We start from the raw sequence: 22,759 nt of genomic DNA on the forward strand, positions 1-22,759 counted from the left end.
GGTGAGTGATGGGGTGTACATTTGAGGGGACAGGAAAATGGAGTTTTCAAGCAAGGGGTTTTCTGGGAAGGAGGAGAGAGAGAGAGAGAGAGAGAGAGAGAGAGAGAGAGAGAGAGAGAGAGAGAGAGAGAGAGAGAGAGAGAGAGAGGAAAGCAGCCCAAGGTTGCCTGCATTGCTGCCTCTCGAAATGTGTATGCCATAAGATATAGACTCCCTCCAGGCAAACTGAAGGCATAAATAGGTGAATAAACCATATTTCTTAAAGCACAACAGTCTCCACCGTGTCTTCCATTCTCTAAAGGGACACAGACCCTGTGGGGGTGCCTGGGACCCCATGGGCTCTTGCCACTGCTTGGCAGAGAGGGGCAGACACACGACTTTTGTAACAGTGTTTTTCTGAAAAAAACTTATAAAAATGATAAAGTGAGAGTAACTTCTAATATAAAAAGCATAGGAAAACTAGGCTGTTAAATATTTCAGCATGTAAATTATTATCTTATTTTTGGAAACAATTTATTGCTAAATGCTAAGAGAGTTTAAAATACACAAGTGACATTAACATTATCTCTGCAATGATTTCTCATGAATTATTACATTCTTAATATGTGAAAAACATACAGATATCTTCAATACCTTCTCATTTGACTTGATTTGAGAATTTAGAACCCTTTAGATGTGTTTCAAAATTTCAAAATAGTTAGCTAAATACACTAAGGCTGCAATCCTAACTACCTTTACTAGGGAGTAAGTCACATCTGCTTTGGAAACAGAGGAAGCTCTTATTGGTGTAAAAAAATCCTACTAGGTCTGTCAAACCACTTGGGAATAAATAATAAACAAGCACTTTGGATCCTGGGCACTATCTTTGAAGAATGAGGGAGACATCTAAGATCATTTTCTATTATTTCGTTGACCTGAAGATCCAATGGGAGCTATCTGATTAATCCATTACCAGAGCATATCCCGTGAAATCAATAAAATTAGGTTAGTCAAGTCCACTGGTTGAATGAGTCTGCTCTCTGTATGACTTAGTTCACATATGACTCCTTGTGTTTCCAGACGTAAACAGTAGTGTTTCCTACCTCCTGCTTCAAGTCAAATGGATTTGGAATGAAAAATAAGATTCTACATCCATTTAACAGTGATAAATAACATGTATAGAGTTCTAAATAAGCAACCATATGAGCTTCTTCTCAAAGAATGTGGTATTGAAGTTATTCAACGGGGACTTGTCAGTTACTGCATTCTTCAGCCATTTCTGAAACTCTTGTGAAAACAAGTTGCCATTGTAAAACTCTTTATCTTTGGAGGCACCCTTTGATTAGATTTCATATGGCCATGAAAGTGAAAATCAAAGACTAAAACAAATAAGGCCGTCTGATTAATCTTGAATCAATAACCCAATTCTCAGTGTCTTAGAATGATCATCTGCAGCATTTAGTTTAGTAACTACATAAATTTTCTGTGATTTTAGAGGGACAGTTTCTTTTGTTCTGCATCTGATGTAGATTCTTCATGTAATAAAGAACTCAGTTGTTTCTGTGCACAAGAGAGGAACAGTTCCAGACTTGATAGGCTACGTTGACGGATAACTTGATCAATCTGTCAGGACAAAAGAAAAATATACTTAGAAAAGTAACCTGTATTAAGAAAAAAAATTGCAACTATAATTAGTGAACACTTTGCCCTATTAAACGACACTCAGCTGTATCCAGTGCTAATTCTACTTAGAGTAAATCCATTGAAATTAATGGCTATAACCAACTCAGGCCCATTATTGTTAATAGGTCCACTCCATGGAGGACTTAGTTAGATACAACCCACTGGACGTTTGTGGGAATTCAGTACGTTGCATATTAGAAAGCATGACCAATGGCTGATTTCCTTCCAGCTTCAAATATGAAAGAGAAAAACAAAACCTAAATCTGTGTGTCTACGTAGATATTTCATCATTACAAGGCAAGCAGTGGCTTTAGATCATCTTAGCTGCTCCTGAAAATTGAGTCAGAAGAACCATCAACGGGATTCCCACATATCTAATGGTGTTGTCAAATTTCTTAACTAAGAAATCAAGCTACCGTATGTATTTTTTAATAATCTGTTTTTAATGAAATTTTAGAATACATGTGCTTCACTTTAGCTACTGAATTCCTTTAATATAATCTCTGAATAAGTATGACACTTTTGTTCCCTTTAGTGCATATAAATCAAATTTGAGGGATTCCCAGGGAATTAAGTTGCTTGTTATGTGTTGCAAGCAGAAAGATTAGTAAAAACGTTGGAGAAGCTCCAAATATTCCATTTAAATACCAGCCTACTAGATTGGTACTCCAATGAAACTTTCATTTTTTCCCAAATGTAGCAAACAAAACTTAACAAAGTACTGAATCAATTCACAAAAACCTAAGAGGTTAAGAGGCTCTGCAGAACAGCTGGACCCTCTGGGTGTAGGCGCAGCCACAGCAAGCCCGGCTGAGAGCTGTAGGAGGGCCCTTGGGCAATGGTGGCTTGACGTAAGAGCAGCTGTGTCGGTGCTCCCTAGTAAAGAAGCAGACTTGCAACTGTGCAGAAGAAAAGGGGGGAAAGGTGTAGCTGGAGTGGTGGCTTGGCACTGTCCCTTTTTTGCACTTGCAGGCAAGACAGACCGTCACCAGCCTTCTCAGTGCTTTGGCTGGGACCATGAAGACCCCAGCAGAGAACCCAAGTAAAGCAGCGGAGTACCTCAAGGAACTCAACAAAATTGTCAAGATGCAGCAGGATCTGCTGGAGAAGATTGAGGAGCAAGTGGCCAAGCTGGATCACGAGAACACCTGCCTGCAGCTCCAGGCACATGCAGGCTGCTGCTTCTGCAACAGCAGGCAGCCCTGCCCACCTTGCTGCTGCTGGGAGACCTCCAGGAAAGCACCAAATGGTGATAAATCTGAAGATGAAAGTTCAAGAAACCTCAGGACTCTGCCTATGAACTGCAGAGAAAAGTTGGCAATAAGAGGTTTCAAGGGTTGGTTTCTAGGTTTCAAATTAAATCTCTGAAACCTCAGCGGAGGAAAGGTTTCCTGCCATCTCCCCACCCGACTTCTTCATAGCTTTTCAGGCTGGAAATGGCTTGTCTCATTCAACACCACATGAACCTAACCACTCAGCGGATGAACAGAAGTGGACCTGTTCTCCTAATGCAGATATGAAAGGATATGCACAGCATCCTGCCTCTGACAGCAGTGGATGCTCCAGAGGAAATACAGGAGACGCCAGAGGGCTAATGAGAAAAGGAAATGGTTGCCACTGAGCATGTTAGAGGCACAACTTTATTCATTTCTTTAAACCCCTCAAAGTCAAATATTACAGAATAATTTCCCCATTTATCTTTATATTCCCATTTATAAATCGGGGGGGGGGGACGGGGGGGCAGAACTAGCTTAACGATAGAGGGTGGTTGTGGTTGTGGGGAACCAAGCAAACAAAGCACAAAAGGATCAAGTTGCTCATGGAACAAGAACACTATCACACTGTTCCTGTAATAGAATTCTTATTATGTTTTACTGAAAGCAAGGTGGTCAGAAAAAACTGTTCATGTGCACCTCCTTCTGCGAAGGAGGGATGAGGTGGTGGTGTTCCATAGGAAAGGCAAGACAACAGGAGAGGCATATAGGGCCTGCCTTAAATGTCAGGTGCCACCTCCTTTCCCCATGGTTTTCTCTGGAGCAGCTGTCCTGTCCCACCCTCCCCATCCAGATCATCATGGGACAAGCTAATTGCTTCTTCTGGCTGAACAGGAAATTCCCACCCCTCAACTGATACCCGGGAGTGCCTCTTTTTTGCATATGCAATACTGCATGAATTATGGGGAAGAATATTGGCTTTAGTTGTTACAAAGTCATGGTCAGCATATCATAGCCAAATGCGCATGGCAGTATTGGAAAATAATATATATAAGAAGAAGAATATTGGAGAAAACTGGGTATTGAAACTTGCTTAACCTAAATCATATATCCCAGTTTCCAGCGGCCCTTTAAAGTACGCTTCACGCAGAGTATACGAAGTCAGAAGTTGACCTGGCTAAGAAAACACCACCAAGAGCGTAGGGTATTATCTCCCTTATATGCATAGCTGCCAAGTTATCCCTTTTTTAAAAGGGATTTTCCCTTATGCTGAATAGGCTTCCTCGCGAGAAAAGGGAAAACTTGGCAGCTATGCTTATATGAAACCCCTTACTACCGTAGCTGCACACTTGTAAAAGTATGCAGATGAAAATACAAACGGTTGGGTTTCTTTAACTGAAAAACAAACTGACTCTAAAGAGACTTTAAACTAAAGATAAATGCTTTTTCTCTTAGCAATGTTATCTACCCACTTTCCAAACCTCCCACAAAATTCCCACAAAACTCCCATTAAACTACCCGAGATTAACAGCAAACTAGCATTATAACTAAGCAATCATACTAAGATTCAAAGGAATCTCTTAAACTGAGAACAACTGAGAGAGTGATCTACTACGAGATGAATCAAACTGAAAGATCTAACTAAGAGATACAGAAGGCTTTCTGGCAGAGCCTTATATACAAGAAGCAGAGCCCACGCCTGTGAGCAATTAACAGAAACACCGGCACCTGTTTCTCTTAAACAGACAGTATTTACATTAGACTGGCTCTAAAGTAACTTGACTATTCAAAAAATCCAACAGGCAGGCCACACTCTGGATCTTGCTTTCTCAACTGGTCAGGAAGAGGGTGATTTGAAGGTGAGGGACATTGACACCAGTTCCTGGTTATGGTCAGATCACTTCCTGTTGAGATTTAGGATGTCAGCACCTTTTCCTGTCCACAGAAGCGGAGGACCTATTAGGAAGGTCCGCTCTCAGAGGCTGATGGATCCAGTGGGATTCCAAACGGCTCTGGGGTTTTTCCAGCTGATATGACTGGTGCTCCTGTCAAAGCCCTGGCTGACCTCTGGAACACCCAAATGGCTTGGGCTATTGACACGATTGCCCCTGAGTGCCTTCTCCCACTTTGTGGAGCCCAAGTGGCCCCCTGGTATACTCTGGAGATAAGGATGAGGAAACAAGCTGGGAGATGGATTGAACACAAGTGCAGGAAAGAATTGAATGAACAATGGCAAGGACTCAAACATACCTAGTGGCAATGAAGGCAGCAAAGAAGACATACAGTGGTACCTTGGTACTCAAACACCTTGGTTCTCAAACTCCAAAAACCTGGTGTTTTCGAACTTTTTTTGGAAGCCAAATGTCCGATGCGGCTGTCGGCTATTGTTTCCAGGGCGCCTGCACCAATCAGAAGCTGTGCCTTGGTTTTTGAACATTTCGGAAGTCAAATGAACTTCTGGAATGGATTATGTTTGGGGCTTTTATTTTTGTTATTTATTTTGCGGTTTATTTTGCTATTTATTTCTGAGGCTTTTTTGGTTAATTGGGGAAACCCAGCCAGATGGGTGGGTTATAAGCTAATCTATCTATCTATATATGAATGTAAACTGGGCATGTCCGTTCCTCTCTAATGTTCAATGAAACCGCTTGACCGATAGCGTTGAAATTTGGACACAATGCCACATGCGAATAAGAGAGTAACCTAAGACACTTTCCGTACACAGATGTCACACCTGGGCCACGTAAAAAAACCCCAACCCCATGTTTCAGGACACACAACTCACCCCAAAGTGCATGCTGGGAAATAGAACCCAGAAGCTGACAGTTCCTTTTCCAAGGGTGGGGGCCAAGGAATAGAGATAAAGGGCGGAGGCCTCGGCTCGCATTTACATACTAGGCCTCAGCTCTACTTTACAGCCTACAGACTAGGCCAAGTGGAGCCCTGAGTGGGGGTGGGGGGAGGAGGGGCCCGAATAGGTCATGGATCATGACAGGATGGGAGGAATCACAGGGATGAGACACAACAATGGGGGGGACACATAGTCCGGGGACGGACGGACACATCCTCCCCCTTTCCTGGGAAACAAGGACCCTGAGTCAGGCACAGCAACGCATGCCCGGGCCAGCTAATAATAATAATAATAATAATAATAATAATAATAATAATAGTATTATTTTTGCCGCATTATTTTCTTATTTTATTTAAATGAAAACACATTAAAAGAGGGAGGCAAATGGATTTTTAAATATGGATGGAGCTTCAAAAGCAGTTTTGATGAGTATGGGGTGATGGCTGCTGTTAAGGGGAAAAGGGAGACTATTGTATCTGATCTCTCATCATGAGGGAAACTTGTGAAATGACCTGTAGTTCCATAAGTTCAGTGAAAGAACAACGCATCCAGTGAATGCATTTATTTATGCATACTAGTATTTATATATACCACCATCTCATAAAATATAAGGGTGGTGTACCGCAGTATAAAACCCATTAAAAGGAGTACAAAACAATAATTGAAATGACTAGCTACTGAAGAAAATTCTGAACAACCACTTAGGCCTGTTGGCATAAAAAAAATATATTCCAAGAGCCATCTAAAAGTCAAAAGCAAGGAAACCCGCCACATCTCTGCTGGAAGAGTATTTCACGGCATGGGACCAGCAAAACTTCTTTCCACTCAATACGGAGGCAGGATGGTAGACTAGAAGGAGACTAGAGATTGAACTTCCTAAATATTACTGCTTTGAAAAGATATTTGGTATGTAAAAGAGGGGAGGGAGGGCCTTTATCCTGCCTCCTTCTTGAGTGGGAAGAAGTGTGCTGCTTGAGAGCAATGAGCATGGTGTGTGGCATGCATGTGTGTCTGTTTGTGAAACACTTCTTTAATAGCAATGTTCACATAAAATACTGGAAGCCCAGCTACAGTTTAATGCATTTGTCCCACGTTTTGTAGAAATTAAATGTATACCAACACCCTATTGCATGAATTACTGAACAGATTTATTTAAGCCCTGAATAAATGACAGAACAGAACAAAAATAAGCAAGCTGCACTACATGTGTATGCAATAAGGGCCACGTCACCAATATTACAATCCACAGAGGTGACATTTCCAAATGCCTATTCAACTTTTCGGAGTATGAAAAATCCACATCTCTCTTCCTTTAGATTCATTTGGCCTTCTTCAAGGACAGCCAGGTGCACAGACTCATCTTACACTACAACCTCTCACAAATCCCTTATTTAATCGTCTGGGTTTACATTGCTTTTTGAGCTAGGGTAAGCGGCAGCATGAAAACACTCCATGTAAATGTTGCTTTAATCCCATGAAAGCCACAAAACAGGCCTAGCTGAATGAGCAGGAAACTGAGCTCAGGAACTCTCTGTGACCTTGTCTGCACTGTCGCTCTTGGCACTAGCATGGTGGCCACAAGGTCATGCTGAGGACGAGCAGAGCGACCCAGTCTCACTTGCAGGACCTCCTTTGTATGTATCAGCTGGGCCAATCTGTGTTCTGTGGTGTCTGATGTTTACAACGCTTTGAGCTCCAGGGTTCGATTACACATCTCTCCAACTGCAGATAGATTACAGAATTTCTATTCCCAAATTTGGATGTGACATCAGTCCAATGTGATATTGTTCTTTATTGCTTTTGGTTTTAAATAATTTGGGAGGGTGGGAAAGAAACAGAACAATGCAGAAAGTTCAAACAAACAAATGAGTGAATAAATTATTTAAAAACACTCTATGTGTCACCAGGCTCTTAAAAAGCACCAAGAACCAGGTCTGTTAACATGTGTTGGTGGTAAAATGCAGGGCTTGGATGACTATCACTAACGTGGCCTCTGGGAAAATACAAGCACACTTTCTGAAATTAAATCTTCAAGTGTGCCCACCACAGTCAGTTGCTGGCATGCTAGCCTGTAGCTGAGGCCTCACATCCAGGGCCAATGCAAATATTAAGGAACAAGAAGAGCAAGGATCCTTTTTTGTTGTTCAATAATATTAAATCACAGAAAAGGGGGAAAGAGATAGCAACACTCAAATTTTAAACTCAAACACATGCGTACAGGATTATTTTTTTCACATTGTCCAAACTGTACTTGCTTAGAAACTTCTTTTTTCATGTTTGTAGAAGAAAAAGATAAAGAAAAAAACCATGAAGACTTTCCACTCTTTTCTTCAACAACAGTGTACAGAGTGGGTAAAGATACTAATCTCTCTTCTCTGCTTTTTATTACTGACCTTCAACATAATACAGGTTATGCAAGAAGTATGGTTTCATGATCCGTGTGGAAATGCAGCCTAGTTCCCACAACCGTTTGATTGGCAAAAGTAAGAAAGGGCTCGGGTCAACAATTATTGGTTTGCATATTTATAACTTGGGTACAATTCACAAGCAGTCCAGTTCTCCAAAAAAACAAAAACAAAAAATCTGAGTGTCTGAAACATGAACTTTCAAATTAAGAACTGAATGACTTGTGACAAAATGTATTTTACCCACAGGTAATTGGGGAACATTTCCTTGTTGTTGTTGGTGACACAGGAAGCTGACTCACACCGAGACCATTGTTCCTCTAGCAGAGTATTCCCTCCAGGGTCTCAGCGGAGGTGTTCCCAGTCAACTGCTCTTCAGATCCTCTGACTTGGAGATGCCATCGGGGACAATTTCCTGTCCTGCACTCTATTTAAGCACTGATTTAGATGATCATCATTTCAGTTAGGAGTACATACAGGGTTATATCTAATGAAGTCCTACTCAGAGTAGGCTAACTGAAATCAATGGACCCATGATTTCAATGGGTCAACTCTAAGAAGAATTAACACTGAATACAGTAAGATGTATTTTCAAATGTACAATAGCAAGGAATAGCAGACATAAGTCTAGAGTTCCCAAGGAAAATATTTGCTGGAAGCTTCTAGAAATATAATTTGGAATCAGGATGTAAGTTAAGTGTCAGGTGAAGGGGTTTCAGAGAGCAACATCCTGGAAGGTTCATGCACCCTTGGACCCCAGACACAGAGGGGAAGTTATACTGATGTCTAAATTTCAAGAAATGGACATGACTTAAAGAAGAAAATTACTCATAGCTGCCAAGTTTTCCCTTTTCTCACGAGGAAGCCTATTCAGCATAAGGGAATTTCCCTTAAAAAAAGGGAGAACTTGGCAGCTATGAAATTACTTTACCCTATAAAAAAGAAAAATCCAGCTTGCATGTGGTATTTTTGATTTCCAAACACACCTGTTGTGTTATACTACTAAAAAGGACTAAATGGGACGGGAAAGGAATCCCCCTTTCCTTGCTGTAATTAGTTTACGCTCAGCAGGGCTCCCAGGAGCCAGAGTTTTGGCCCACAGTAAAATTGACCTCCTATCAGAGATTGCTTGAGCAGCAGATTTTACAGAGTTCTGTCCCAAGCAGTGCCCCCCCCCAAACTGGGGGACCAGATTTAGGATAATGTACTGGGCCCAGATTTCAAGGATACAAGTTCCACATACTGTTAGCCCCAGTTCAGCATCTTGTAAGTAAAGCCAGGTCAAGCAAAACTCAGGTCCATCAAGGCAAGGTCAAGCAAAGCAGAGGTGAAGGTTTGAAAAAAGAAAAGTAAACACACAAGGTGGACAGCATCTTGGATGGATCCACGCGTGACCAAATGAATGTTGCTTCAACAGCCAGCAAACCCAGACTCTGAGCAGCTGGTTCTACCCCACTAATGGTGGAGTTCTTACTCTTAAAGGGACTCCATCTCTTCTAGGTGTGGGAGACTGTGGGATTCTACTATGACCACAATGAACTGGAGCCTGAAGGAGGCAACATACAGGTGAAACTCAGAAAATTAGAATATTGTCGAAAAGTGCATTTATTTCAGTAACGCAACTTAAAAGGTGACACCAATATATGAGATAGATGCATGACATGCAAAGCAAGATAAGTCAAGCCTTTATTTGTTGTAATAGTAATTATTTGTCGTTAGGCAGGTCAATTATAAATGGAATGTAATTAATGAAATGTAACAGCGATGTTTATTTTTGTATTATTGTAACTATTTGTTTTATTACTGTGGAATTTCCAAAAGAAAGCATTTGTAAAAATTAAAATAAAAAATAATAAGTTGCATTACTGAAATAAACACACTTTTCGATATTCTAATTTTCCGAGTTTCACCTGTAACTGTTTCTGGCTAGAGAAGTACTGGCATCACATGCTCCTCTGGTCCTGGAAGCATTGAAGACTTGTCCTGAGGATGTCCTCTGTATCCACAGCCTCTTCACTTGAGGATGGGAAGCTAGAGCACTGGGTCACAACGGGGGTTGGACTAGATGGACTTTGAGATGTCTTCAAACTATATGATTCTACTATTGTTTATTACAGTATTTTTATCCTGATTTTCCATACATCGTGCCCCAAGTGGGTAGCAGAAACTCACAAAAACAAGACTTCATCGCCTCTTAATGAAGTGATGAAACATGCAGAAGTGTTTACCTGAAATATGCTCATTATTATTCCTTCTGTAGGGTAGCGACAAAAATACCAGCCTTTGGCCAGTATGAGTAAATGGGATAGCATAAAAGAAAGAAAGAAAGTTCCTCCTAGCTGAGATCAAGGAATTTGAGATTTCAACTAACTGGAAATTCTCTCACCAGGTATGCACAAACCAGGTATGCACAAAACAGGATGCACAAATCCGTTTTATCTCAGTGACCAACAGCCAACCCAAATGAAGAAGAATTATAGTGCTTCTGTAATATGCTCAGGCTTGGGCGAGTTTCCATAAGGAGAGTTTCACAGCTGCAGAATATTCTGCTGAGAAATCATACTTGGCTCCCTTTATTGCCTAAATCTGACAAAAGGATATATTGTTATTGGTCTATCCTAGAGTCTAGAATGAGAATTTTAGGCATTCTGGGAACCCAAGCTATTTGGAACTTTTTAAAGAATGGCACCTTGAACTGTGCGGGAGGGATAATAGGAAGCAATGCCATTTTTGTTGTATACTATAACTGGGGCCAAAGGAGATGCGTTCTCACCTTTGACAGCAGCAGAAACAGTTTCTCCAGATCAGTCCCATATGGACAGTCTTGAGGTTATAGAGGTACAAAATATCTGCTGCCAAATCTGCATCTGATAAAAAGGATTGCTGAACAGAGCACAGCCCAAATCCATCTTGCATGCTGTCAAGTGTTTACAGCAGACCTTAGAAACGGAACATGGAGATTAAAAATATATATAATGCATGTCTGAAGTAAGAGATATTAGCCCCAAGCTAGCATTCTTAAAGTTACAAATGCACAGAGCAGGAGATTGGGAACTTTCAGAATTTAAAACTAGATCATGGAATCATTTCAGACAATGAGAATGGTAAGATGATGAGTAGAAGGTACTCTGAATATGATTTATTATCCTCTTACATGAAAACAGCCATGTTTTTTTTCATTTACAGATATTCTCTTGATAAAATTCAAAACTGAAGAATAATTATAGATTGGAAAGTTTATAGTGAGTTTGTCGTGCTAAGAAATTATAGTATTTATTCTAAAGCAAGGTATGCTAATAATTGACACCGCTTTAAATGCTTCTGTTCTTTCTAATTTCTTTTAAAGAACAGAATTCCAGTCTCCTCTTCTTTTATTCTTTTTATTGTTTCATTCCATCTATTATCCTTTTCAAAACTGGTCTGCAATCTGCTAAATTGTGGATTCAATTTTTAGGACTCCTAACAACATAGGCCATTACATGAGAGTTCTTTTGTATGCACTTCATGATACTGGATGGCAACGCTTTTCAGAAAACCACCATTACTTTGGCATCCTTCTATTGACATCTTTTCATGTTTGTTTTTCTCCTCAGTGTTCCTTGCTGTCTATGTAATATATGTTTAGAGGTTTAAAGACTGCTTGAGGCACATTGGTGCTGCTTCCCACAATGACTCTCAGGCTGCCTGAAATTTAGTGTGACCAGGAACTGCGCACTGACATAGAGCTTCAGAGTAGGCAGCTCCTCCTTGGTCAGGTCCGCTTGCGCTTCACTAGCGAACATTACATCCATCGCCTCATTGAATTTCTGGAGGCTTTCTAGCGCATCATTTTCGGCCGCAATTAGCAGTCGGACCCAGTCCCGGGCAGACCCCTCTAAGTGCTCAATGATGAACGCCACCCTCTGTTGGTCGTTGGCAAATTCCCCCTCCTGCAACTTCAGGGCGTAATTTATTTCAGTCTTGAACCCCAAATAGTGCTGCAGGTCCCTGCTAAACTTGCTCACCAGAGACGGTACTTTCCTCCCGAAGGCACCTTGGGCGGGCTGCTGGTCCATCATCCTGTGCTCCTCCAACCTCGCGTTGAGAAGCGCTGTGTGGTTTTCCAGCTCCACTTCCCTGTTGGTCTTGGCTTCCAGCTGCTGTGCCAGCTGTGCTGCCTCCGCTTTCGCGGCCTCTGCCACCTGTTGCGCGGCCAGCAGCGCTGCTGCTGCGTCCATGTTGCGTTTCGCATGAAAGTAGCCTCAAAGATTGCCGGATTGCTGTCAGGGAGTTGTTGCGGCTACTCCCGAGTAAAGTCACTCCAGTCCGTTGTGTCCTTAAAGGTTTTATTGTGCATACTATTTACAGTGCAGAGATAGCAGAAAACATGACCTCCTAGTCACTCTCAGAACCCAGCAATGGTGCCTGTCGGCTTTGGGGCCAGCAGAATAACCCCGAAACGCCGCTCCTGTGTTTGGGCGCGTGGCTCAATTCGGGCGCTGGAAGGAGCTGTGCCCCTTCTTTTCCTTGCTGGCTGGGGCAGTGCCTGGGCTCCGATGCCTCCCTGAGCCGTCCCTCCTCCATTCCGCTTCCCCCGGACCCACTGCTAGCGCTCTTGCTGGGCGAAGTGCTGGTCAGGATGATGGGGGGGTGAGGCTCCCTGTAGGGAGTCCCCCTGACAAGTATGAATTTTATTAATGTCCTTTTCAGAATCTGGATAGTAGAGTTGTTATTTGTATGCCTGGGATAGGGCAGGCAAACAACCCATAGAAAAAAAATATTGTATGCATTACAGTGGTACCTCTGTTTATGAACTCAATTCGTTCCAGATGTCTGTTCTTAACCTGAGGTACCACTTTAGCTAATGAGGCCTCCCGCTGCCGCGTGATTTCTGTTCTCATCCTGAGGTAAAGTTCTTAATCCGAGGTACAACTTCGGGGTTAGCAGAGTCTGTAACCCGAGGTAACACTGTATTCTGTGATATGCCATTAACTTGCTGTTGAAACATAATTTAATTAATTACCTTTAATAATTCAATATTATTACAATAATTCTACAAACATGGGGCACAATCCATTGATTTCAGTAGGGAAGCAGAGCTTCCTGTTGGGCTGTTCCTCAGGCATTTACCCAGCCATCCCAGCTGCTTACAATCAAAGCAACTGGTGATAGGGATGCCAGGTTGACCAGAAAATGAATTTATTTTAGATAATGTGTACAACCATTAAGCTTGCATTAATATATCCATAATTTAAACCTTAATGATGGAGACTCCCTTTGTTTCTTATGAAGAACTCAGATCTATAGTGAATAGATAACAAAGCCCTTCCAGTTCTTAGAACCACCATTCTCCCCTTATCTGTAATTGACCAGCTTGACAGTTGCTATTATAACCATACTATCCCCTATTGTCAAGGTTAACTTCCAAATTCTATATTAACAAAGAGCCCACATAAGACCCATAGAGCTCACTCTCTAGCCAACAGGAAAAATTCCAATGTTTTTAAACATTTTGCACACTCCACAACATTTCGAGAACATGGCTTCTTGTTTGTGACCACTAGTTTATGGAATCTAGTCACACATTTATAAATATTTTTGTTGGTACATGAACTTTCTAAATATATGACTCTGGAAAAGGTTGGAAATTAATAAACTTCCATTTGTCAGTGTGTTAAGAAGAGAATAATCCATGACATAACTAGGCAACTGATAGTATCCTAGTTTTAGTTACAGGTAGGTAGCCATGTTGGTCTGGGATAGTTGAAACAAAATAAATAAATAAATAAGGACATTTTATTTATAAATTTTAAATAAAATTATTTATAAAATTATTCAATCAATCAATCAGACTTTATTCGACCACCAGTCAGAAATAAACATTTATCCATACAAAAATTAAAACATCAAACATCTAAAGCAGGCATCCCCAAACAGCGGCCCTCCAGATGTTTTGGCCTACAACTCCCATGATCCCTAGCTAACAGGACCAGTGGTCAGGGATTATGGGAATTGTAGTCCAAAACATCTGGAGGGCTGGGGATGCCTGATCTAAAGGAACTTAAAACTTAAATCGACAATAAGATTGACCCATGTCAATGCTGTCAATTTTAATCTTACGATGCTTAAGGGCCAGAAAAAGAAATTTGGCACCAAGGAGGCTGTTGTTCCAGTAAACTTGTTCAGCAAAAACAAAACCTGTCTTTCTCTGGCTAGAGGGCTAAGTTGGCACAGGAGTGGAGCTGTTTTTTGTCTAAGATCTGCATAGAATGGGCAGATCAAAAGAATATGTTCAGTTGACTCAACCACTCTCTGGGCACAATGACAAGATCTCTGGGCATATGGGACTCCCCTGTACCTTCCCAACAATACCGCCGATTCCAGGACATTTAACCTAGCAGCTGTGAGGAGACTACGGTATTCCACATAGTGGATTTTCGCAAGATAAGGGGCTGGTGTAATCTGAAATATCTGATCCCCCAAGAACATCCCAGGTTTCACAAGGGCAATGTCCTCGTCTAGCAATGTCACTCAGTCTTTGAGTGGTCAAAACTGGCTGCCACAACAATTGATCGTCATCTTCTTCATCTGATCATTAACCTGCATTCGAACACCTTTCTGAGAGTCAGGCTAGATAATAATGGTCTCGTGTCTAACCCTGTTACCACCTCTAGGGGAGTAAGACAGGGCTGCCTGTTGGCCCCAGCACTGTTTAATTTCTACGTTAATTCGCTGGTGGCCCACATGGCCAATAATGCTTACCACCCCCCTAAATTAGCTGGCCGATTACTAAACGTTCTCCTATATGCGGATGATGCCGCACTCCTAGCTAGATCTTCCATTGGGCTGAGGAGAATGCTACAAGCACTCCATGAATATTGTGTACAGCATGAGCTTCAACCTAATTATGGTCCAAGATTATGGTCTTCTCCACCCGACCAAAATTTCACTCGTGGTCAATGAATGGTACTACATTCTGTTAACTGTTTCAAATATCTGGGACAGGTAATTCGACCAAATAGGTCCTTTCTGGCTCATAGAGAGTATATAACTACAAATGCATCTAAAGCAGCCATGATGATTAGATCTCTATATGCTAAGAATCAGACTCAATCAGTGAAAGTTGCATTGAGACTGTTGGTGGGCATTTCCCTGGGTGCCCATAGGGATTTTCTCAGATTGGAATCTATCCAATCACGATTTCTTAGAACCATCCATAGGATTCCCCCCTTCTGTAGCAGGTGCGGTCATGAGATTAGAGGTTGGTTGGCAAGCATTCCGGTATGTGGCCTTGAAGGCAAAACTCTGGCTATGGCTTAAGCTATGTTTTAACCCGGTGGGCTTCATAAATGAAGTGCAGGCCTGCGGATTGTCACATCTTTTCCTGGAGTCTATGACATTTAGTCAAACCAGATGTCAGGGGTTCTTGTGACTACTCCAGAGTAACGGCGCTCCGCATGCTTGTCTTTAAACCGTTTTTATTAGTGCAGTCTATTTACAGTGAGACAGGTGTGTAAAACATGTCTGCTCATTCCGATGCAGAATCCAGCACTGCCCCCCCCCCACGTGATCTTCTCCAACATAGGAGTCCGGGACAGTGAATCTCCTCCCTTTCTTTCTCCTGCGTAATTCCGGAACTGGAGGAAAGGGTCTACGCTCCATGCTTTCCTTTTCTCCCTTCTCCCCCTCTCTTTCCTCCCTCCTGTGTAGCCGGGGCTCTCTCTCTCCACTTCCTGACTGGCCTCCTCAGAGCCCTTGCTTCCATCAATGCTTGGGGAGGAGCTACTTCTGGTGCTAGGGGGAGGTTCTCTGTACTTTCTCCCCCTTACACCAGAGCTGTATAAAATTATTTTATAAAAAATTATAAAATTTATAAAATAAAGACACAATAAACAATGAATAAAGACATTGGATTATTATCTCATTATACATGATAAAGCTATCTTTAGCCATCTCACCCCTTGCTTTTTCCTGTAAGACCAATTGCAGTCGTTAACAGTCATCAACGAGTTTCCACACCTATCAGCCAATCACCCATTCCCACCACCCTTCTGAGTAATACCCCTCCCCACCCTCTCACTATATATAAGGGTCTGGTGACTTCTGTTTCAGTGTATCTGAAGAGGTGTGCATGCACACGAAAGCTCATACCAATGGCAAACTTAGTTGGTCTCTAAGGTGCTACTGGAAGGAATTTTATTTTATTTTATCCTAGTTTTGTTTGTGTTGGAACTAGTGGTCTAGTGGTCTTTGCTTAAACTTGGTAATTACACCAGTATGATATTTCACATTTGCACAAGAAGTAAAAAAAATCCTAATCAATAGCATGTGGCAGGGATACACAGACAGATCCATGCCATTCAGCAAAGCTCCCAGAACTTTTACTGTACATCTTCTCAAAAGATTACACAGAGCTAATAATTTTTCTCTAGCATCAACGTCAACTGTCATGTGATTCTGCTGCTTACCCTTTTCTGTTCCTTGATATATTCCATCAGCTCTTCTCTTGTTTGCTTCACAGCTTTTTCTATAGCTTTTTCACTTTTTTCTTGCTCTTCTAAAATGGCTGCTTTTACAATTGACTACAATAAAATAATAAGAGTTACAGTGTGTATACAGTTTGCTTCAAATATTCACCCTCATATACATACAGTATACATAAAGGAGATTTCCCTCCTCTCACACACCTGCCTCAGCACATAAATGCTTTGGACATCAGCCTCTAGGGTTGCCAGACTCAATCGAGGACAGGACTTCTGTGTCTTTAATTGCCCTGCTCTCTTTTGAGTCTGGAAACCTTAAAGAGAAACCAGCAGACCCTTTGCTTGGAAATTCAACAAAGGGTCTGCTGGTTTCTCTTTAAGGTTTCCAGACTCAAAAGAGAGCAGGGCAATTAAAGGCACAGAAGTCCTGTCCTCTATTGAGCCTGGCAACCCTATCAGCCTCTGACGACTCTCGCAAAGGGGATGCAGGAAGCAGAGGCATGTAAGTGGGCAGAGCAACAGGGCTGCATCCTGCACTGGCACATGCACCCCCAGGACCCTTAGAAGCAACCAAGACAGCCCTTTTAACAGTAGGAGAGGGTTTTTGTTGCTACCCAGATGCTCTGGCATCTGGCTGGTCACTGTGAGAACAGAATGCTGGACTAGATGGGTCATGGCCTGATCCAGGAGGCTCTCCTTATGTACCACCAAAAAGGTGGCTGAAACCTGTACAGGATGGATCCCACAGTGGTTGCTACTGCCCATTTTGACTGGTCAGACGGATGGAAAGAGGGGGGTAGATCCCAGGATAGGCAGAGCAAATGTTCTCTCTCCCCTTCTTCCTCCCTGCTGTGTTCTACAAGGGCAACACTGAGACCGAGGAGGAGTGAATAGAGAAGTAGGGCCCCCTCTATGAATGGATTGTAAAAAGGCAGGCAGGTGAGGGCTGGAGTAGAGCCCCATTTGCCCAGATGGATCAGCCTCCACTGACACCACAACTCTGTGATACAAATGAAAGGATCCAGGGCAGGTCTCCCTGTGAACTGCCCCCCCCCAACCTCCTGATGCATGCTCTTTACCTGGTTATGCCAACAGTTGTTTCCCACTGCAAAACACCCCCCCCCCCTACAATGTAAAGCAAAAATGCTGTAGCCAAACTGTTTATAAGAAGCCTGAAGCTAAGTCACTTGTGGGTTATAAAACTCTTCTGAAAAATAAACAAAGATCTCTACTTTGCAACACATGGTTATTACTTCTTTACTAGCCTTAAGGGCTCCTTGTTGCTTTACAATAACATTAGAAAGTAGCACTTTCATAATCCTCAATTAACCATAACAGTAAGTAATTTAAGGATTATACAAATATACAACCAAGAGCTACAAATATCATTTTTTTCATATGAACCAGCTCCCCAAGACACACTAGTTAAGTGTATTTAATTGTTTAGGTCAGGAGTCCTCAAACGTTTTCAGCAGGGGGCCGGTTCACTGTCCCTCAGACCTTGTTGGGGACTGAACTATATTAAGGGGGGGGGGAATGAACCACCATGGGGGGAGAAGAAAGAGCTGGAGTTGGGAGCCCCCACGGCCACAGTCCCTGCTGAGGGAGGAGGGCCCAAGCGCTGCCGTCGGCCACGACAGGGGCACAGGCATGGGGGCGCGCAAAATCAACTAAAAATATGTCCATAAAAATATCAATTATTGCCAGAGCTGCTAGCTAAACTTTGAGGCGGGCACAGTAGCAGCAGCAGCGCCACTCAAAATGTAGAGGGAGCTGGAGGAGGCTGCGGGATGAGCCCGCATGCGGCACGGACAGAGAGAGAGAGTGGAGGGGGGCATTGCCCCGAAGAGAAGCGTCTCCGGCCGAGCAGCAAACCTTCCTGCCCTCTCGGCAGCCTGACAAGGAGGGCAAGTTGAGGTTGGGTGCAGCACGTAAGATGAGGGAAGGCGAGAGGGCACGCGTCTCTTTCTGTGTGTGTGTGGGGGGAGTGTGTGCGTGCATGTTTGCCAAGTGGACGGATGGTGGAGGGAGCCAGCCCAGCGCCAGGCTTCAGAGTTTCCTTTCATCAAATGAGGGGGTTGCTGCTGCCGCCGCAGCTACTGCCATCACAACCCATGAAGGCAGTGGCTGGCAGCCGTCCCGGGTTTGGCTCAGTGCAGCAATACCACTGTTGGAGCAATATCAGCACAATTAGTAAGAAGTGAGCAGTGGGAGCATTGCAGGTGATTATAATGTAAAGTTATCATTGTGGAACAAATCAGTATGGCATTGTTTGTACGTTTCATTTAGGCCTATCTGTGTATTCTTTTACAACTGAATTGCATTTTAAAAAAACTGTCAACTCACTCAAAATGTCATTTTCTTTTATTAAGAAATAATAAATTAAATATTGGATCTTCTGTTAAAGAATTCATTACAAGGTGAAGTGCGGGAGGAATTGAATGGGTGGTGGTGGGGTTTGGAGGAGATCTAATTTGTCTGTGGCTAGGGGGCTAATTTGTCCGTGGATGTTTCTGCCAGGGGTGCAAGATCACCTAGCTACAGCTCTGCCTGCAATGCAGGAATCTCAACTAAAGCATCCATGACAGATGGCCATCCAACCTCTGCTTAAAAACTCCAAGGAAGGAGAGTCTACCACCTTTCATGGGAGTCTGTTCCACTGTCAAACAGCTCTTACCATCAGAAAGTTCTTCCTGATGTTTAGTCGGAATCTCCTTTCTTATAAATAGTTCCTTTATTTACAAATATACAGAAGAGCATAAATACAGGAGGAGACATTAATAATAATTAATAATAATTTTTTATATCCTGCCCTCCCCGCCCAAAGCCGGGCTCAGAGCAGCTAACAACAAGTAAAAATAGCAGTGTACATAAAATCACACAGTCAATTTATTAAAATACATTCTAAAATCAATTCAGAATCAAATTAATGGCAACCATTTGGCTAGAGTTCTATGAGGATTACAGAAGGAGAGGAGGGGTCAGACTGTGCCTTGGCCAAAGGCCTGGCGGAACAGCTCCGTCTTGCAGGCCCTGCAGAAAGATGTCAAGTCCCACAGGGCCCTAGTCTCTTGTGACAGAGCGTTCCACCAGATCAGGGCCATGGCTCTAGTCGAGGCCAGCCTAACCTCCCCGTGGCCCGGGATCTCCAATATGTTTTTATTTGCAGACCATAAGGTCCTCCGTGGGACATACCAGAGAGGCAGTCCCGTAAGTACGAGGGTCCTAGGCCGTATAGGGCTTTAAAGGTTAAAACCAGCACCTTAAACCTGATTCTGTACTCCACCGGGAGCCAGTGCAGATGATATAGCACTGGGTGAATGTGATCCCACAGCGAGGACCCTGTAAGGAGTCTTGCCAGGGCATTCTGCACCCGCTGGAGTTTCTGGGTCAGTCTCAAGGGCAGCCCCACGTAGAGTGAGTTACAATAATCAAGAATTACCAAAAGAATGAACATTCACTGCAACACAAGAGTTACCCAGAGAAAGGCACTGCATCCTAATTTTTCGCCAACTCACATTTCTCTCTCCCTTTACCCATTAAATTGTTTAGGAAAAGTTGGCCAGAAAATGGATGCTCTGGAAGAATAATCTCAAGTGTTTTGAATGATGCAGGCTGGGAATGACATCGTTCCCTTCTGCCTTCCCTGATGTAGCCTCTGGTGTACATTGTATTGTTTTGGTGTTCTCTCTCTCTCTCTCTCTCTCTCTCTCTCTCTCTCTCTCTCTCTCTCTCTGTGTGTGTGTGTGTGTGTGTGTGAGAGAGAGAGAGAGAGAGAGAGAGAGAGATTGTAGAAATGTTGCACCATCACTGATTATTATTTTTTTGGGAACAAACCCGGATGAAGGAATCATTAAAAGACACATAGTGAATTGTCGGCAGATGTCGCTCTACAATAACAGAAGAAGAGCATCTGCAGGATGAGGTCAGTGGCCCATCTAGTCCAGCCTCCTGTTCTCACAGTGGCCAACAAGCAGTGCCTGCAAGCAGGACCAGAGCACAAGGACACTCTCCCCTCCTGCAGTTTCTTTCTACTGATTATTGAATGATTTGTTTTACTTTATTCATTCATTTTGGTCTTATCATTGTTAATGCGGATTTTTATACCTTGGGGATTATTATTTTTCAAACTGAAGATGTTAATTATTTTAATAAATATATGACCAATACGTCAGTCCCAAGTATGTTCACTATGGCGTAAACTCCACTGAACTTAACATAGCTGCAACTACACTTGCTTTCCATTGCTTTCGAGGAAGTATCTCATATCCAACATCCCTGAATAATAGGCTTGCTTCTGTTATGTTAAAATGTTTACTAGATTTTATATGAAATAGACGAGAGAAACATTTGCACATAAATAAAGCTGTGGATTTTGCAGCTTGTGTACAATTTTATCCTTTTCAGTTGGTGGCACGCAAACGGTTGAGAGTTCCAACCCCCTCCCCCCCCCCAAACCCCACCTGACTGAAGAATCCTCCAGTGATTTATTCTGACAGCTACCATATATGAATTGGCCTTTAAAAGAACCGTGTCAAATATAAGCAAGATGCTAAAGATAGAACAAAAATAGTGGAACAATGCCAGCACACCATCCTGCTTGCATGCGACATCCACACCAATGATATTACCAAGAACACAAATTTGCAGAGGAAAGGCCAAGTGGATCACTGTAATCAGGATTTTACTTATTTTAGGAAGTCATGTTTTTCACTCATATTACATTCCAAAAAAACCTAAGAAGTTTTATGCAAAGCCTTTCTATAATAAGCCTCCTTTATAATTTGCATTTATCCATCTGGATAGCATATGTCTGAAATGGAAATCCCAACATACCTTGCTCAAAGGAAACAAATAATATTTTGGACTCATTTATACTGTACATCTGCTGCAGATACCACTGTAAAAAAACATCCAGGCTTCCCCTGGTGGTATAATATCATTTATCACTGTCATAGTTATGTCTCCACAAGGAACAGTATTTCCAATTTATTAAGTTACTTGGAAAACTTGGATTTATGTAACATTCAAGATGTTTGTAGAGAATTTTTTTATAGGGAAAAGTTAGAAAACTGAAACATTTTCAGAACTTTAATGGAGGGGCTTTATACACATTGGCCTTGTACAGATAATGATAAACAACGGTTTACTGTTACCAGAGTGAGGTGCTGTGATCTTTGGTTTCTCATGCTTGCCCTATCCCCACTCTGAAATGGCTGAAGCTCTTGCTTCTGTTTTTTAATTCAGAATTTTTAATTGATCTGAACTATGTTCAGTTTTCAAACCATTTCTTATGAACTGGCATGTTTCATCTAACTTTTGTTTAGATTAACCATAGTTTAGGGTTCAGATGCTATGCTAAACTGTGGCTAAGCTTCTCTGTACCTCCTCATGGCTGTGCCACAGAAGGGGAGGGGAGAGGAGCTGCCAGGGACTGGCTGGATGAAGAAGAGTGGTGGGAGCCACAGCCCAAGAGGTCGCCAAGGAGGGCTCCGAAGATGACACCTTAAAGACCGGAGCCTAGTGGTGGGACACTGAGGAGCACTCAGCAAAAGAGACGAGCTGGGAGCTGATAGAAGCAGGAGACCTGAGTGATCGAGGGGCTCAGGAGGAGGAGGGCCTTCAAGGACGGGATTAGAAGCTGAGAGTCACAGCGTGTGCAGAGACAGTCCCATTTCTGCTGACTGTCCTTTGCCCGCCCCCCGGCTCCGCTTGAGGAGGGTCCTGCATGTAGCTGAGCAATGCGCCAGATCGGCCCAGAGGAAGAGCCCACCCCAAGGTAGGATGAGTGGTTAGAGGGGAAGGGTGGGCCTAGAGCTTAGTTTCAGCAACACCATCATTAAGATGAACCATGGACATGGTTGTATCGTTGTTTCTCTGCTAATAAAAAACTAATTGCACTCCTTATCTTCTGTGTGTGCCCTGCCCTGAGGGTGCCCTGGCTCATTGATAAGTAGCTCCTTGACAGCAGCACTCTTGATCACTATTATGCAGTGATGACGCAGATTTTTTTCTAGGCACGGGAGAGGCCATCAGGGTGGGGGACAAAGTCTGGCTGTCATCGGAAGGGCTTCCTGCGGTGGGGAGCTGCAAGAAGTTGGCACCCAGACGATTGGGACCCTTCACAGTCTCGCAGCAGATCAATCCAGTGGCGTTTAGGTTGGA

General features: G+C 42.8%; 1 protein-coding gene across 40 annotated transcripts in view; it reads right to left on the minus strand.

Annotated features, from left to right (window-relative positions):
- Positions 1-488: 488 nt before the first annotated feature.
- The window catches only part of CCDC91 (coiled-coil domain containing 91), a 102,573-nt gene continuing 80,302 nt past the window's right edge, over positions 489-22,759 (minus strand). For 23 of the 40 annotated variants that reach the window (XM_088669417.1, XM_088669415.1, XM_088669420.1 and 20 more), the window contains 3 exons: positions 16,580-16,693; positions 10,906-11,071; positions 489-1,602 (listed from right to left, as the gene is read on the minus strand). In XM_088669417.1, coding sequence (XP_088525543.1) covers positions 10,937-11,071; positions 16,580-16,693 — 249 coding nt within the window. In that variant the 3' untranslated portion in view covers positions 489-1,602; positions 10,906-10,936. Of the gene's footprint in view, positions 1,603-10,905; positions 11,072-11,237; positions 13,108-16,579; positions 16,694-22,759 lie in introns of those variants that run through there. The other 17 variants (XM_088669419.1, XM_088669421.1, XM_088669412.1 and 14 more) reach the window with 3 other exon arrangements.

This window comes from Zootoca vivipara, chromosome 5, assembly GCF_965207765.1.
Source record: "Zootoca vivipara chromosome 5, rZooViv2.hap1.1, whole genome shotgun sequence".
Lineage (NCBI taxonomy): Eukaryota > Metazoa > Chordata > Lepidosauria > Squamata > Lacertidae > Zootoca > Zootoca vivipara.